We start from the raw sequence: 18,369 nt of genomic DNA, 5'->3' as shown, positions 1-18,369 counted from the left end.
ACATGCTCACCAACACCACACCGGACGACGGTGCTTTAAAGCTGAGCTTTCATCTACTAGCCACAAACACATTAGAAAATAAACAGAAATGCCATTTCTGCTTTGCATAATTACCATTTTGTTTTGCATTAGTCAGATCATCACTAAGCAATTAAATAATAGCGCTAAATGATGTCGTCCTCTTTGAGCGCACGATCACCTGAAAGTGCCGGAACGCCTCTAGAGGAAGAAAGAGAGAAAATGTTTATTCACAGCACGAGAGAGGCGTGTGTGAGTGCTTTCCTAAGTGTGAGGCCATTAGAGCACCGTGTGTGTGTGTGTGCGAAAGGGAGGCAGCGACAGTCACACTCTCCCTCCCTCGCTTACTTCACGTCCTCTCTCCTCTTTTCACTTTCCTGGAAAGTGCTGCAGTCAGGTCAGTGATCTCATATCGGTGTGGACCGTTAGCGCTGTAACGCCTTTCAACAGCGCCTTCAAGAGACGCCTCCATTATGTCCTCTATCACTAATTCATGCAACCTCTTTTACTGATATATATACAGCACACGTGTAGTTTGAGAGAAAGAAGAGAAGGAAGAAAGAAAAGAGTAAGGTAAGTGTGGTATTGAATAATGAACTCTTCTTCATACTCCTGAGAGGCTAAACACAGTAAATGCCTTACGAGTCCGGATCAGTTGTGGAATCACAGCTCTGAGCCGCTCTGACACGCAGGATGTCTCACCGACACCTGCCTCTTGCTTCCATTTGCGGCGCTCTCAAATGCCTGACGCTTTCGTCATGTTTCACCAACACCATGTCTAGACATCCTGGAACATCTTTTAAAAGTGCTCCTTCCACCCCCTCGGCTGTCTCGCTTTCTTTCGCTCTTCTTTCTTTCTGAGCCGCTATTTTCTGACTTTCGCTCCCTTGAGCGAGCTGTTAAGTGCAGTCTCAAAAAATCCCACAAAAAGCCCATTTACTGCAAGCTTCGGTTTCTAGCCTCAGTCCCATCTTCTGTTCCTTTCTTTACTGTTTTAGCAACTAGTTTGTAGGCTAGAAGAACAATGAGTAGGGGATAAATGCTAAAATGATATCCAGGCCCAATGTGTTACTGACGGACTGGGGCAGAGAGAGAAAGAAAGGCTCTGAATGCATGAATTCTTCTTCATCGTCTCACCCTGTCGCTGCACATTACTCTCAAACCTTTGGTTGAAGTGAAGAGACTGACCATGGGATGAATGGGTGAGTGCTGAAGGGAGGAAATAATGATTGTGTTCCTGTTTTCACACTTCATTCCCCTCCTGGCCACCTCACCATGCAGCCATGCACTAATACCATATCACTTGCTACTGTCTTTTATAGTCCAACACTCAAAACAACTTTTTTTTTTTAAGCTCTCTCTCTCTATCTATCTAAAGCTATGTGCTATAACCACAGATATATATGTATTTGTGTTCCTCATCTCAGAGAGTGTAAGTAATGATGCCAGCTACAGCTGAGCTCAACCATCAGGGTCAATGGCACAGTAAAATCACTGAGAGCTGCAGGCCTTATCTTCAGCATCAGCTTCACAGGTCAGTTCAACACAGCATGCAGAAATGGACCTAATATTCCTATGATCACGCCTGCCCTCTTACTAACAAATGTAGTTTCACAGTGTTCTGGAAGAGAGGTAGTTTAAAGAAAAGGACGATTGAAATGACATATGGATGTATTTTAGAGCAGCAACACTGACCAAACTCACATGCACCAGGCACTGAGAAGCAGCTAAACACTTTTACCAAAGTTACAGTCTTTCAGTGCAACTTCATGGTCCAGAACACTTCTACTGAGGAACTTTGGTTTGGCAGGAGATTGAGCAGACCCAGATTAGCGCTGGGCTTGTTTATGCAATCCATCGTCCGTGTGCTGCGCATAGGTGGCGGATGATTGATTAGCACAAGCTAAGTCCTTTGCACGGCGAATGACTGGGCTGCTGTGCTTTCAGCTGTGTCTTGTTGATCCAGTGATGGTTATCGTGGCACGAAAAATGAGCCGTGACATTAAGATATGGAACGGTCTTTCTGATAATAGCTTAGGATTTGGCAAAAGAATACTTGTGAGTTAGTCCAATTTAAACAGGGAACATTACTGTTATTAACCAGGTAAGCAAACAATGGAGGTTTTTCAGTAAGCCAGTATGGATCTACCCCAATGTACGCTGGGATAATCTGCTATGCCATTATAGTACCTGGAATAATGAAATAAATATGCCTGTTGCCTATCACCAACTCAAGGCCTGTTTGATTCATGTTTATGCCTAATTCTTAATCAAACCTCAATTTTTCTGTTAGCTTACATGGAATAAACAGTAGCAGGTGAGGATCATTCTGCGTTAGCATTAGCAAAAACATTTAAATCTACTTTAAAGGTGCAGTCCGTAAGTTTTGCCTCTTTGTCGCCATCTCTGTTTGAGATCTGCAATTGCAGTTAATTGCGGAATTATCATCTTTATGTGCGTTGTGCATCGGCACCGCTCCTCAGCATGGATGAATCTAATGTTTGCTGTCAGTCACCGCAACAGTGTTGATACTGTACTTCAAAATCACAGATTCTACATCTTGGAAGTATGACCAAAATACGAAAACTGGAAAATGTCATCTGAACAAGTAAGTAACATGTCTGCCACTTTTGTTCTGACCAACTGAGAAAAAAAAAAACAAACAATAAAATCGCACTGCCAATGGTGATTAAATCTAACGATCGCTTAGCTCGGATCACATTAAACCGTGCAAATTACTATTATTATTGTTATACTCAAATTGTTAATGTTAATAATCAGCATTGCGTGACTACGTGTATTTATAGCGTTACCTGTAGATTCAATTTCTGTAGCTACTCCGCAGTCTTTTGCTTTTGACTACGGGTCATTTGGTCCTTTCTGGATTACAATCTGCCATCAAAATGATAAATATAATTATTGCTGCTGCTGTGAGAAAAGGCTATAAATGATCCACCAGCAGCATCCTCACATGTCATATGGTCTACTAGCTGGGATGACTCCTTTATGTAAACAGACGTGACGTAATGACGCAAAAATGAACGAATTTCCTGCGGAAAACCACCGGTAACGATTTTATTAGAAAATATTATTACAAGATTACCATTGTGAATCGGCTAAGGTAAGGAGGTAAGGAGATAGTTTTGAACACTCGCTATGTACTTGCTCAAAAATTTATTTTGGATCATTTTAAACCAAAAAAAGGTTTAATCCATGATTTATAATGGGAGTGGATGGTGGCCCAAATTCTAAAGACAGAAAAAATGCACACATCCATTATAAAACATATCCACACGGCTCCGGGGGGTTAATAAAGGCCTTCTGAAGCGAAGCGCTGAATTTGTGTAAGAAAAATATCCATATTTAAAACTTTATAAACTGTAATCTCTAGCTTCCGCTAACTGTCGTACGTGCGTTTACGACAGAGTGGTGTCCCAGTTTATGACGTAGGACGCAGGCGCAGTGTGACAAAGCTAAAGTCTGTGGAAAAATTATATAAATGCGTGCTGTGCAGTGAACATTTCAGGTCCGAGGATTACAAGGCAGACAAGAGTACAAGACGACTTCTGAAATCGTCAGCTGTGCCTATGCCTGCGTTGTTGTTTCAGCCAAATTAGGTATATATTCAACAAATACTGTAATATGATTGCTATATGAAGTTTTTAAGTAATTGCTCATGTAACTGTTGTAAAGTTTTTTTCAATTATTATTATTATTATTATTTTTTAAATCTCTACATGCAATTGAACATGCGACACGGCTACCGGAGCTGATCCGCGGCCACTCTAGTCAATGCTTGTTTACACACCAGCTGAGCCACGGCACGTTTCAGAAGCAGCTCGCCGTGCAGCTTCGCTAAAGATAGGCGGCAAGTCTATTTTTGACAGACGCAGCAGATGCGTGCAGTGTAAATGAGGGGCAAATAAGGGGTCATGAGCACTCCGTCTACTCAATTCTGTTGTTTGTGCCGCTGCTGCTGCAGCCTCCTCCATCTCACGGAGTTCCTGGTCGGCAAAAAACTCAGTCTCCTCTTGGCTTATATTGAAATCCTCTGGCATTTTTCTTCACAAATCCTAGTTTTGTACTTTTAATTCGTGACCGGTGTTTTGTTTTGCTCTCTCCTCTGTGCTTCCGTGTTCATCACCGGAGCTCACACTGTGCCTGTGTCCTACGTCATAAGATGGGACGCCACTCTCTCATGAACACGCATACGACAGTTAGCGGAAGCTAGAGATTACAGTTTATAAAGTTTTAAATATGGATATTTTTCTACAAACACATTGCTTTACTTCAGAAGGCCTTTATTAACCCTTAGGAGCCGTGTGGACTTTTTTTTTTATAATGGATGGGTGCAATTTTTTGGACTTCAAATTTTGGGCCACCATCCACTCCCATTATAAAGCATGGATTAGCCTGGACATTATTTAATATAACTCCGATTGTATTCTTCTGAAAGAAGAATGTCATATACACCTAGAATGGCTTGAGGGTGAGTAAATCATGGGGTAATTTTCATTTTTTGGGTGAACTATCCCTTTAATAGCTGAACGTATCATTAAATTAACCAAAATATGAAATAAACAAACACGCAAGTGGTTGTGGACTTTCTGAATGACATCATTCTGATCCTTTGGAACTTTCTGTGGATTTCTGTATGTGATAGTCAACTAATAACCAATCCCCGGTCAGATAATTAACTCAAACATAAAGCCAGTTCAAACAGAACCTGGCAATTTTATAAACTTAAATTATGACAGCTAGTGTGCAAAGGCTAAAATAGTTAGTGATGAATGTTTTGATGACTTTGGGAGGTTGGAAAACAAACATCCTGCTTCTTTCACGAGTGCTAACAGCCAATCGAAAGGAAGACAGATTTTTGGCGCCCTGGAGTGTCTGGCCATTGGAGAAGTATGTACAGACGAGTGTTACTGGCGGATGTAAGTGCATTGTTCCTAGTTTCGTGACAAAAGCTCTAATCATCATAAGTTCAGCCGGTCACAGTTCAGTCAGCTCAGTAGTGGTCACAGCATGTATGTGTCTGTTTATGTTGGGAAAACTATGCTCACGTAAATGTGTTCTTTCTTTCACCAGCTTCCATGCGTGACCGTTTTAAGGGCCAGGCATGTAAATGCTTCAGTAACAAAGCTTTAGTGTGCATGTCAGTGTTAGGAAGCTACTTTGAAAGTAGAAACAAGTGGCTAGATATTCATAAATGAAAGTAGTTAAACTACAGTCAAACTGAATAAGTAGCTACTCTATGAATTAACAAAACTATAGAGTGAAAGTGTGTGGATTTATGCATGTTTTCCAGAGTGTATGTGTTTTGCTTTGACAGTAAAGATGTGCCCTGAGGGTCGAACTGAATACTCAAGGATGAAGATGAAGAAAAAGAAAGAAAGAGAGAGGGTGCTTGAGAGCTGTCGCTAACATCCTCTTCACAATGAAGCTATTGTGGGATCTCCCACTTTGACAGTGTGTGCTCTCCCTCAAGTGCACAAAAACCCACCAGCCTTAATCATTTTAAAAGAACACATATATATGGTTCAATAGACAACTGTCACACTGCCACATAGAACATACAAGCATGGATTCAAATGTCTAAATCAACGAAGCAGCAAAAACACCATATCAGCATTGATCATTACAAGTCATGACTACATTACTACAACTTCACGAGAAAACAATGGGAATCTTAATTAGGGTAAAAACATTTAACTTGAAACACTATATTTCTAATAAAACTAGAAACACTCTCATTTAAATAACTGAACCAAAGAATGAACAGAAGCATAGCATACCAAATATTTTACTAAAAATGTGCACAAGGAATCAAATGAATCAATGAATCAACTGATTTCCTAAAATAAATCAAACGTGAGGGAAACTTTTTGCTGCAGCATTTTGTTTAAAGGCAGACAGTGTATTAGCATTATCAAATTTTTAAGAGTCATGTCTACATCACTACTACTTTCTGAGAGCTCTGTAAGGCCGATGGGGGGGATGTGAGCATGTGCTCTCAGTGCTGTAGGCTTAACAGGGAAATAGATATAAATGTGTTTTTTGGGGCGGCTGGAGTAATGAGGAATGACAGAGACATAATCCCTGTGTGTAACCTCAGTAAACACTGGCAGCGGTGGTGTGGGGAGGGCCACCGCGGCTGACAGGGTTGAGCCCTGTCCTCTTCCCCCTGCTTAAATGGAATTTACGTTGGGTTAGCACCAATGAGAAAAATCCAATTTGCAACATTATGCCGCTGACCGAAATCTAATTATAAGATGACTGCATTTCAAGAGTTTTCTCTTACATTCCATTCTGTTAGGTTAGAAGCCTTGCGTTACGGTAAATTGGGAGTCTTGAGTTCTCTCCCCGTCACCGGCATGGGAAGAAATTCCCACGTCTCAATGAAATTTCCCAGTTTCATCAATGGTCAGCCAGGCAAGAATGGGAAATCCAAGGACTGGATGGAATGAAACATGGAGAAGTAGTTAGCGACTGATAAAGAAGAAGAAGAGTCAGAGATGTCCCCTGACGCTACAATCCTCTTCTGAAGAAGCGCCTGTGCGTGAGGAGATGCTAAGTGTCGAACCATCTGCTTTCGACCCTTCAAAGAAGCTCCCGACTGGACCTGGCTTATTAAATGGGGCATCCCACAACTACAAAGAAAGCTGTTCAGGTATTACATACGCAGATGCACTGGCTCACCCACAACTCAACGGCACAATCCCACAGTGCTTTAGAACTGATCAGATAATTCCCCCATCAGCCATAAAGTCATGTCTAGATGGCAAATTTTGTTCTGTGGAAAGCCTAAGAATAGCGTTATGGCACTTGTATTACAAAAGCAGGGGTTTTCAAACTGGGATCTGGGGAGTTTAGAGACCAAAAATAAATAAATAAAATAATTATACTCATAACATTGATTATTTACCAAAATCACACAGTAACCGTGTGATTTTGGTATTTTACAGTGTTACCAAAAATTATATATATATATAAAAAAAAATGCTGTTCTTTTAAAGGTGCCCAAGAATGCTTTTTCACAAGATGTAATATAAGTCTAAGGTGTCCCCTGAATGTGTCTGTGAAGTTTCAGCTCAAAATACCCCATAGATTTTTTTAAATAAATTTTTTTAACTGCATATTTTGGGGCATCATTAACTATGCACTGATTTTTTCAGTGCTCCCTGCCATACGAGCTCTCGATTATATTACAGCACATTTACAAAGTTCACACAGCTAATATAACCCTCAAATGGATCTTTACAAGATGTTTGTCATGCATGCTGTATGCATGCTTCGAATTATGTGAGTAAAGTATTTATTTTGATGTTTATATTTGATTCTCTATGAGTTTGAGGCTGTGCTCCGTGGCTAACGGCTAATGCTACACTGTTGGAGAGATTTATAAAGAATGAAGTTGTGTTTATGAATTATACAGACTGCAAGTGTTTAAAAATGAAAATAGCGACGGCTCTTGTCTCCGTGAATACAGTAATAAACGATGGTAACTTTAACCACATTTAACAGTACATTAGCAACATGCTAACGAAACATTTAGAAAGACAATTTACAAATATCACTAAAAATATCATGCTATCATGGATCATGTCAGTTATTATTGCTCCATCTGCCATTTTCGCTGTTGTTCTTGCTTACCTAGTCTGTTGATTCACCTGTGCAGATCCAGACGTTACTGGCTGCCCTTGTCTAATGCCTTTCATAATGTTGGGAACATGGGCTGGCATATGCAATATTGGGGCGTACACCCCAACTGTTACGTAACAGTTGGTGTTATGTTGAGATCCGCGTGTTTTCCGGAAGTCTTTTAAACAAATGAGATTTACATAAGAAAGAGAAAGCAATGGAGTTTGAAACTCAATGTATGTCTTTTCCATGTACTGTTATTGTTATTCAACTATGCCAAGGTAAATTCAAATTTTGAATCTAAGGCACCTTTAAACTTTCAATTCAATCCGAAATAGAAAATGAAACATATTTTTAAAAAATGTATCAGTTTCCAAAAATAATGTTGCCTTCACAAATCTTTTTTTTTTTTCTTGTAACGTACCATGCCCATTGAAATCAACAAATTCATAGCATTATCTTACACCCTATAGTCGCCAAGTTTCTGTGAGATATAAATGCATTGTATTATGTTGCACATGAATCTTGCAGGACTCACAGAACAAGAGTTACCATCTAGACACAACCCAGACACGACCCATGACAACAAATGAAGAGGGTACTTTGGACGACTATAGGGTAATTACCAATATTCGGCCGTTACTCTCAGCACTTACTGCCACATTAGTCGGTACCTTCAACAAAGACTCAAATGGGAATGGCTTGATCTCTTAAAGTTTGGCACTGATTCTTAACTGCAGCCGGACGTCTGGGTGAAAAAGACACAGACTGACATAACCGATGGCTAGTGCTCATCAGAGGCTCCAGCACCCTGTCCCCCGCCACCATGCTGCTTATTTAGAGCCTCTCGCCGCAATCCATTTTTCGTCCGTGCTCTGGGTTTCCTGCTTCAGGAGATGCTTAACGTTACGTTCATCCGCCAGCCCGTGGGGCCAAAAGTTGAGAGTAATGTGATCAGTAATGAATTTTGTGTTACATTAGGCTGTATAAATGGACGGACAAGCGCAGACTACAAGTGTCCGGGAGTCGGGCTTAATCTAATGATGCAAAAATAGAGACAGAACCAATTATGGAGAAGGCCAACTCGGTGCTGCTGCAGGGACTGCAAATGAATAGGTACAAATCAAATTAGTGCCTAATAGACGCGCTACGAGAGAGGGCCAGTCGATGCTAAATGCATTAGGGCCTTGTGACCTCGCTGCTCCAAGCAGCGGCGTCCAGGATCCAACCTCCATCTTCCCCAGATATCAAAGAAAGTCTTGTTCAGACGAGGGGGAGGGCCGGAGAGCAGCAGCTTCCTAAATGAGTTAAACATTTGGATTGTCAAGAGTGGCAATTTCCCCCCTCATTTCGCTCGGTTTCTCCCTCAATGTGAATGACCTAATTTGTTATTGTAAAACCTCTGAAATGTGTCTCTTCCAAGATCTGTACGAGAAATCACGTAAATACGCCAGGACGTATTCTTATCTCTGCGTAATTCGAACAGGATTGAGGATCAGTAACTGATTCCCATAGTCACTGGAGGTATTAGCAGGAGCAAATCGAACCAAATAGGGTTTACCGCTTTAACTTCTGAGGGAGTTCGTTTGCTTTTGAACTTAATGAGCTACTAATGAGAAGAACAAACTTTGGCTGATGAAAAGGAAAAATAATACCTTTTTTTTATTATTACATATTCAAAGTTCTTCTTTCACATAACTTAATATCATTTCATGAAGATATTTTGAGAAATGTCTGTTTTCTAATCCGTACAATGACTTTCATTATTTGGACAAAAAGAGTTATCCAAATATTATTAAAAATATCTTGTACCACAGAAGAAAGAGTCATACAGGTTTGGAACAACGTAAGGCTAAAAAATGAAGACAGAATTTAAATGTTTGCACGAGATATCCTTTTAAATCTTTGACGTTAACTGTTGCTTTTAAGGGAACACTCTAAAAATGCTGGGTTAAAAACAACCCAAGTTGGGTTGAAAATGGACAAACCCAACGAATGGGTTGTTTTAACCCAGCGGTTGGGTAGTTTTATTTAACTCAACTATTGTTTAAAAATTACTGTATTACTTGCATAAAATGAAAATATGTTGGAAATGATAATTTATTAGTAAGCTTAATAAATGAACATTTATTAAAAAGTTTAATGAATAATAATTAAACAATAAACATTTTTAAATTACGTATTAATAAATGTTCACCTTTTGATTATTATTGTTGCCTCCAGTAATTATGTGTCTGAACCTATTTTGGGTTCATTTTAAGCCAGCCATATTGTAATTTTTAAACAATATTTAGGTTAAATAAACCTGCCCAGCACGTTCGGCAAACATTTAACCCCACCGCTGGGTTAAAACAACCAAATCGCTGGGTTTGTCCATTTTCAACCCAACTTGGGATGTTTTTAACCCAGCATTTTATGTTATCTGACATTCATTGCCTACACTAGAAAAAAATTGGAGCACAAACAACATTTACTCAGAAATTGCTTGTAAATTTCACAAATAATTGTAAAGAATAGGCAATAGGCTTGAAGTAGAAAGACTAATAGTATTCTAGTACAGTAAAACGTATTCTCTTGTAAAATGTACTCCAACTTTACAACTTCAAAAAAATGAGTGCATTAGTGCACCATTAGTGAGAGTGCGTGTGCTCACCTGTCCCAGAGCCTACAATGTCTCTGCTGGGCGACTCAGACATTGCGTCCGCCAGCCTCTCCTTCAGGCCCTCTTCCGTGGCTTCCACAGAGGACATGTGACGCAGTCCGAAACTCTCAGGCCAGCTGCCACACACCTCCAGCAGGGTGACGCTGCGGTCAAACATGCCTGCCAGAGAAAAACGACAGAGAACAACAGTTCAAACCACCATTTTGATTCACACTGCATTAAAGCTCATTACAAGTTAATTTTATCACTGCAAACTGCATTTTTTTCTGTCCTTTATAATAGTTGCTTATCAGATGATATGATGATGATAGCTGAATTGTTAAAAAAAACACCGTACTGGCTTGAAAACAATTCTGTAAGCCTGAAGTCATAATACATAATGAACCTGAAAAGTGTCTATGGCCATGCTGGTGTAACTCGGAGGTCATAAACAGCTATCTGTGTTTCATCTGGCACACATAGCAGCTCAAACCCCGGCCGAGCCCCCCTGCCTTCCTCTGACAGGGATAGCAAAGAGGAAATGACTGACCCCTGAAAAACACCACTGTGGGCCAATATGACTTCAAACAAAAACACTGGGCTCATTTTTTTTCCAGCAATAAGCGCCTAGGCCAATAAAATAGATATTGCATAGACGGGGGGTGTGAAGGAAGCACAGTTCATCTGTCTGCCATGATGCTGCACTTCAGACGGTGGCATTACCGGGGTGTCTTTCTATTACAGATACCTGCTGCATGAAATACAGCTGCTTTATCTGAACGGCCTGTAGGGAGACCCTTTGATCTTCAGGCCAATGGCTATCTGGCCTTGTCTGGCCTCCCCTGTAAACCCTCAGCCACACTCGAGGCCACTGACAGGAGCTAATGCGTGGCGAAGAGAGGAGCGCAGGCGGCCGGTGGCGCAGCGCTGATAGGGAGGCAAGAGGCCTGCCGTTATCTGCTGTAAAACACCAGCCCGGCCAGACTCACAGACAGCAGATAACTTCATACCACTTCATAAAAAGCTGTTTGTCCTGTGTCTGCCATTGACTCCTCAAAGCACTGAAATCACCAGAGTCAACAGGCCTGCCATCAAAGCAACTTCCTGCAGGATGAGTGGGAGTGGCCACCGCAAACGCTGCTACAACCAACGGCTCTGCATGTCTCCAAGATGCTACAGCACATATGAACATACTACATACTACAGCACTTTGGTCTTTTATATGGTTTTGATTTCACAATGCCAAATACAAGTATAGAAATTAATTTTAAATAAAATCAAATAAATAAATAAATAAATAAATAATGAAATAAATGAAAAAATAAAGTAACTTAAAAAACAGACATTCGCTTAAAAAACATTTAAAATTGATATATATTTTTTTTCAAAAGTTTGGGGTCAGTAGGATTTTTTTTTTTTTTTATGGTTTGTCACCAAGGCTGCATTTATTTGATCAAATTATAGTAAAAAAAAACAATATTGTGAAATATATTATAGTTTTCTATTTCAGCATATTTTAAAATGTAATTTATTCCTGTGTTTGCAAATCTGGATTTTCAGCATCATTACTCCAGTCTTCAGTGTCACATGACCCTTCTAAATCATTCTAATATGCTGATTTGGTGCTCAAGAAACATTTCTTATTATCATTGCTGAAAAGATTTTCTGCTGCTTAATTATATTTAATTAAGTATATTTCAAAAAAAAAAAAAAAAAAAAAATATATATATATATATATATTTTTTTTTTTTGGAAATCATGATTCTTTGATGATTAGAAAGTTCAAAAGAATGGCAATTAGATGTGAAAAATATATCTTATGAAAAAATGTCTTAACTGTCACTTTTGATCAATTTAATGTGTCCTTGCTAAATAAAAAGTACTACTACTAATAATAAAAAAATTACTATCCCCAAACTTTTGAACTATGCAATATATGTCATCACGAGAGCCTTTTCCGTTTCATCTCATAATTTTAATGTCATTTTCATTATTAATGTCTTTACTGTCACTTTTGATCAATTTGTTGTGTCCTTGCTTGTTAAAATGATTATGCTAAAAAAAAAAAAAAAAATCGTATTAACCCCCAAACTTTGATGCCTCAGCTTACTGGTCAGCAACCTGTTCAGAAGATAGATAAAACACCTGACCAAAGCACGGTCACGGTCAGGGTCATCAAACTATTGAAAGTCACATAAGACACTTTTAAATGATTTTGGGAGGCTGGAGAGTACATCTCTATGAGTGTTATTTTAAAGCAGTCCAACAGCTGAAGGGGAACGGCACAGAGGATGTGGGGTCAGAAGTTCATTCTCACCAATAGGGAAGATCTCTTCATCAGAATGGCTGACAGCCGCCACAGCCCACATTCCACATTATTCACACCCGTCAGAGCTCAGCCTCACCAATTCAAATTCAATTCAATTCAAAAAGTCTGCCGCAGGTTCTGGGTGAGACAAAAGGCCTGAGACGACCTATGTAGATCTTCATTTGGAAATCCTGTCTGAACCACTGAGGTATGAGGACATTATGTTAACATTTAACCGGCAGGATAATTTTTTATTTATTTATTTATTTATGTTTTTAATCATCATAAAACCCATGTTTGTTAGTGGTCTCCTAGATGTTGGTGACCGCAGGACTACTTATCTCATTTTTGAGATTTTCTTTATTCAGTACAGAGAACATTCACCTTGACAGCCTTGAGTTACGGCAGGTTTACTTAGGCATGAGGGGGACACACATTATCCTGTTTCTGGGCTACAAGGGGCACCAGAGGAGCGTAAACACCTAAAAGAACAGCAAAGGTGGGACTAATTCAATTAGGTTTTATTAAGGGGCCATAAGTGAAATTGAGCTAACAAGCAATTATCCCCAGGAAAGTGTGTTAGACTTGTGTAATGTTGCTCACTTGTATCTAAAAACAAACAGCCTTCTGGTGGAAAATGGACAGTGTGTAAATCACGGGCTGTCATTTGTCCAAGAAGGCATCTGCTTGAACTGCCCCTGCCGAGAAGACCTCCACCTTTTTTGGCCTTTTGCCACTTTTATTTAGAAGAGGGTAGACGGAGGACAGGAAATGATAGGGAGAGAGAGGTGGATCAGAAACAGGAAGAGCCCACATGATCTACACACTCTATGTGTTGGAACATGTGCACTAACCATGATCTGACCACGAGCTGACTTTTACTGAAAATAAAATGTTTAATAGTATGTATGTATATATACATATACACACCTATATGCAAGTTTCATATGGGTTATATAACCTGACAATATTGAATTGGTTCATTTAAAGGTAGACATTTCACTTTCTATAGATATATTTTTCATGTCTGTAAGGCAAGTTTACATGAAGTTTTGTTTCTTTTCTCTCTCTTTTTTTTTTTTTTTGGCTCACAGAGACGGCAGAAAGCACACCTTGTTTGCTTTCATTATTTTACAAAAGCACGATGTTTTGTTGTTATTGTGCGTGCACACAAATAAAAGTAGACTCTTCACACATTCAAAAGATGTATTACTCTTATCTGTATGACCAAAAATGACGGAGTATTTTAAGTGCAAGTGATAGCACTGGCGCCTCCATAGCTGTAATGCAGTAAGCGCGCTACTATTCAGCTTTCACACTCCGCACAAACTCTTAAATAGCGCACATTTTTCTAGGTTAATGCTAAAGCCAGCGGCAATGTAAAGTTGCTACTACTTACATGTTTCAGATGATAAGCCATATTTGAGGTCGATGAAAGACAGGCGAGCATTTGGAAGTCCTGCCTAACGTATTGTATTTACCACATAGACAGGCTGTTAACGATCTGACTTCACCACTTCATGTGGATTTTTTTCCTGCGACTAAGCATCTAATGAGATTTTGGTCGATTAAGCCTTGACTAATGGTTAGTCAACTATTAGGGGGCAACCCTAATAATATGTAAGGATTATTCAATTGAATTTGATGGAATTTTACTATTAATTGAAATGTGAAAATCTTTAGAAAAGGCTTTTTTTTTTTTTTTTTTTTTGAGTGTAGCATGATGGCCAGAGTGCAGTCGAGGCCTGTGGTTATTCAAGTAAATTTTATTATCAGCTGATTATGGCCTTGCTCGAGTGAGTGTCCTCTTCGAAGAGATCAAGCCATCCAACTCTCCAGATAAGAGTGACACTGGGCACTCATGCCGGCTTTATTTCCATGCCTTCCAGCTCCTCAGTGTGTATCCTGCTTTCACTGGCTCTCAATCAGAGACCATTTTAAAGTGCCACCGGTATACAGAAACACACAGCATCAACGGCTCCTAAAAGCCAGACTGACAGTGCTGCAGATGAGCGCACCACAGCTAGAGCGATACAGACCCAAAAGCTGCCAGAAGTGTTTAGCAGCGATGTGTGAGTGTTAATGTAGATGTAAGCTCAGAGGATTAGCAGTCAGATAGATGGCCATAAGGAAGTCTTTCCCGCACCTCCAAGGCCCCCTTCCTCATTACATTACACTGCCTTTTAAATCATTTACTCCCTCGCTCTCTCTTTTCACTCTCGCTCTTTAGCTGCGAGAGTGTGAGTAATCCCATCAATACCCTCGCCGAGCTTTTACGCTCTCTTTCACACAATGGATTCCGGCTCACTCAAGCCATGGCACTTTCCGCCCCGCTCGAAAGCCAGGTCGGCAAACTTAGGCAAACAGAGCGCCGTCTGACAATTAGCCTTAAACCTTTAATAGCGAAGAGAGCAACGCGTCGTGTGTGGCACCGGCTGCAGCTCCTTAAATTGTCAGTGTGAAAGTGTATTCAGAGACTTTGTGTCTCCTATTCATAAAAACAGCTTATTCATTCCATGGGTGTGAAACGGCTCTTCCTGCAGGAGGGGGATCAAAAAAAAATCAGGGTTAAATCCGTGATAATGCCGCTAAGAGTTATGATGACCTGTTGTCTTCACAAAAGGGCTGTGAAATGATCATAGCGCTGGATCAGAATGCACCCATTGAGCCCATCTGGATTAGAAAATCTTGCCTGGGCTCCTAAACACCTTTAATAGATTAAGAGAAGCCTACGTCTTTATGTATTCATATGCTCTGCCCTTTGTATTCTCCTCCTTTAATTATGTATGGTTTCAAAACACCTATTCATTCAGCTGAGAGATGGGATAGAGAGGGTGCAGAAACAGGAAGCCAAAAACTCAAGCCAGTACATCTGGTATTAACTTGCATTGTTGGTGACAGGTCTGTGAAGTACTGTTTTCAACATTGATAATCATAATCCTAAGAAATGTTTCTTGAGCACCAAATCAGCATATTAGACTTATTTCTGAAGGTTCATGTGACACTGAAGACTGGAGTAATGATGCTGAAAATTCAGAGTTGCCTTCACAGGAATAAAACATTTGAAACCTAGTGAATTCATTCTTCTCCATCTGATGACAGTGGAAATGTATTGGAGTGAATGTAAAATATCTGGGTAAAATGCCACATGTAAAGGCCTGAGATACAACACTAGAAATCAATACCCTGAAGTATATATTTTCAAGTATACATAAAATGAATATGTCACTACTGAGTGTGGACATGTGTGTTTAAACCAATGTCAGATTACAAAAACAAACAGCAGCTTTCACAAGCCCACATGTGATATTGAGTACACAGGTGCTGTGTGTCTTGCTAATGTAGAAAGAATCCATTGCATTGAAGATTAAAGCAATAGGGGTAATGTTGTGACTGGTGAGGGTATCATCAGTATCAAACTCAATGGTTTATATAGTGTCCACTTCACATTTACCTTCCATAAGAGCGATTCCCGGCAGAAGTGGGGCTGCTGAACTCGTCCCATCCACCTCCATTTCCAAGTTCAAGCCACTCTTCTCATTAGTTGCTCTCAGAAGCCCTCAGAACCCCATAACTCAACATCAAACGTCAGCATTAGCAAACGCCATAGCCGCTCCAGCCTCTGCGGTTCTCGCTTGCTGTCCGGGAAATAAACGAGGGCGACCTCGCTTGGGACAACACTGCTGTGAGTTTCTCCTTTCTCGTTCCTTTACTTCGAATTGGGGGCCACGGGACCACGTTAATAATGAAGAGTGCTGTGGCCCCAGCAATGATTAAAGGAGAATGATACGCTTGACGCAGAGCAGACCCTGCAGGGTGTGTTTGCTGACAAACCGGCTCGCTCTCTGACAGCTCGGGCGAGAGAGCGCACTCCCATGATCGGCAGGGTTCACACACATATGCACGCAAACACACTACATACACACATCCGAGCGTTGAATGGTTGAGTCTTTCACCACTCGCGCCAGAGTGCGGCACATTAGCGTAATATATGCTTCTCGGTTAAACAGCAATCACATATTAGGTGTGTCCCGATGCTTTTCTAATAAATGAAACGGATGGAGTCCGTGTAAACAGAACGTGGCCTAATGATGGAGAGCGAATGAGCGAGAAGCCGTTTTCCACAAGCCAAAGTGGCAGGGACGCCTAATTGATATGGAAGAGTATTGTATTACGCTGTAACTTAATGAGGCAGACGTCTTGTTTATGCTGAGAAGCTAATGTGTTTCACAGCTACTTGAGTGCATTCATTTCTCTGACAGGCTGGAACGTATCGAGCCCCTCCCGTGCTCGCCAGAGCCAAACCCTACGGGGCTGCACCGAATCGAGAACAAAACATGATGCCAGGGGTGATTCAACAATCCTCGCTCAAAATACAATCAAACCTTAGTCAAAGCAACAGTTACTTAAATTTAAGCTGATCTTCTCAACAACCTTCAGCATGGTTGTGCATGGCAAAAGATTGTAGGTAATGACAGCTGGCAAATTGCAATATTGGATGTGCACAGACTTGTAAAATGAATTGTTCCAACTCAGCATTTCATAAAACAACTACTTATAAAAATCACCAACTGCACACACCAGGATTGTGCACCATTTGGAAATGAACTAAGAATGTCTCAATTTTACTAAATTTAATTAAACAGACTGCAGAATGGCAATTTGAATATGTAACGAGGTAAAATTATAATGAGCTGACATTCAACTTTAATTTTAACTTTCAAAGCTTGTGAAGACAAAGGATTGACAAAGGTGAATTTGTAGAAAAAAATATTTTAAAAATTTCTGTCATTACTTACTCACCCTCATGTTGTTCCAAACCCACAAGACCTTCGTTCATCTTTGGAACACAAATTAAGATATTTTTGCTGAAATCCGATTTTTTTTATCTCTCATTGAAAGCAACGAAATTACCATATTCAAGGTCCAGAGAAGTAGTAAAGACATTGTTAAAATAGTCCACGTGACTACAGTGGTTCAACCTTAATGTTATGATGCGACGAGAATACTTTTTGTGCGCAAAAACAAATAAAAAAAGACGGAAGCTCTGCACTGCGTCAACTGCGTAGGAGAATGACAAGGAAGAGGAAAAATTGTGGAACAAATCGTTATTTTTGTATCGTTTTTGCGCACAAAAAGTATTCTCGTCGCTTCATAACATTAAGGTTGAACCACTGTAGTCACGTGGACTATTTTAACAATGTCTTTACAACTTCTCTGGACCTTGAATGTGGTATTTTGTTGCTTTCTATGGAAGATAAAAAAAACCTCTCAGATTTCATCAAAAATATCTTAATTTGTGTTCTGAAGACGAACAAAGGTCTTGAGGGTGAGTATTTAATGATAGAAATGTCTTTTTTGGATGGACTTACCCTTGAAGGTGTATAGGCGGAATGATTGTATGAACAAATTATTAAACAAACTATTGAACGACGGATGAAAAACTATCAAAAGAAAAAAACAACAGATAGACAGACAGCGTGTTGTCAAAGTGTGTGTGGATGTGAACGTGTGTCTCAGATCTATGAGAGACGCGTAAAATCTGGCGCTAGGGGTGAGTATCCACATTAATCACAATACCGCCCATCCCAGCAGACCCCATCCATCAGACCGCTGTTGCCGGCGGAAACCCGAGCCCACGCACCGCCTGAGACTGCCAGCCCGCAGTTGACGGATGGACATGGCCTTAATCCCCACATAACACAAACACACACCTGTACTCACTCTCTCTGTCAGTCTCACACACACATACTTCTAA

General features: G+C 40.2%; 1 protein-coding gene across 3 annotated transcripts in view; it reads right to left on the bottom strand.

The window, feature by feature from the left end:
* bcas3 (BCAS3 microtubule associated cell migration factor) overlaps positions 1 to 18,369 on the bottom strand; it is a 272,896-nt gene that overhangs the window by 13,614 nt on the left and 240,913 nt on the right. For all 3 annotated transcript variants that reach the window (XM_048162169.1, XM_048162167.1, XM_048162168.1), the window contains exon 23: positions 10,316 to 10,483. In XM_048162169.1, the coding sequence (XP_048018126.1) occupies positions 10,316 to 10,483 (168 nt within the window). The remainder of the gene's footprint in view (positions 1 to 10,315; positions 10,484 to 18,369) is intronic.

Source organism: Megalobrama amblycephala, linkage group LG16 (genome assembly GCF_018812025.1).
Source record: "Megalobrama amblycephala isolate DHTTF-2021 linkage group LG16, ASM1881202v1, whole genome shotgun sequence".
Classification (NCBI taxonomy): domain Eukaryota; kingdom Metazoa; phylum Chordata; class Actinopteri; order Cypriniformes; family Xenocyprididae; genus Megalobrama; species Megalobrama amblycephala.
Note: the sequence above shows the minus strand (reverse complement) of the source record. Positions and strands in the feature narration are given on the sequence as shown.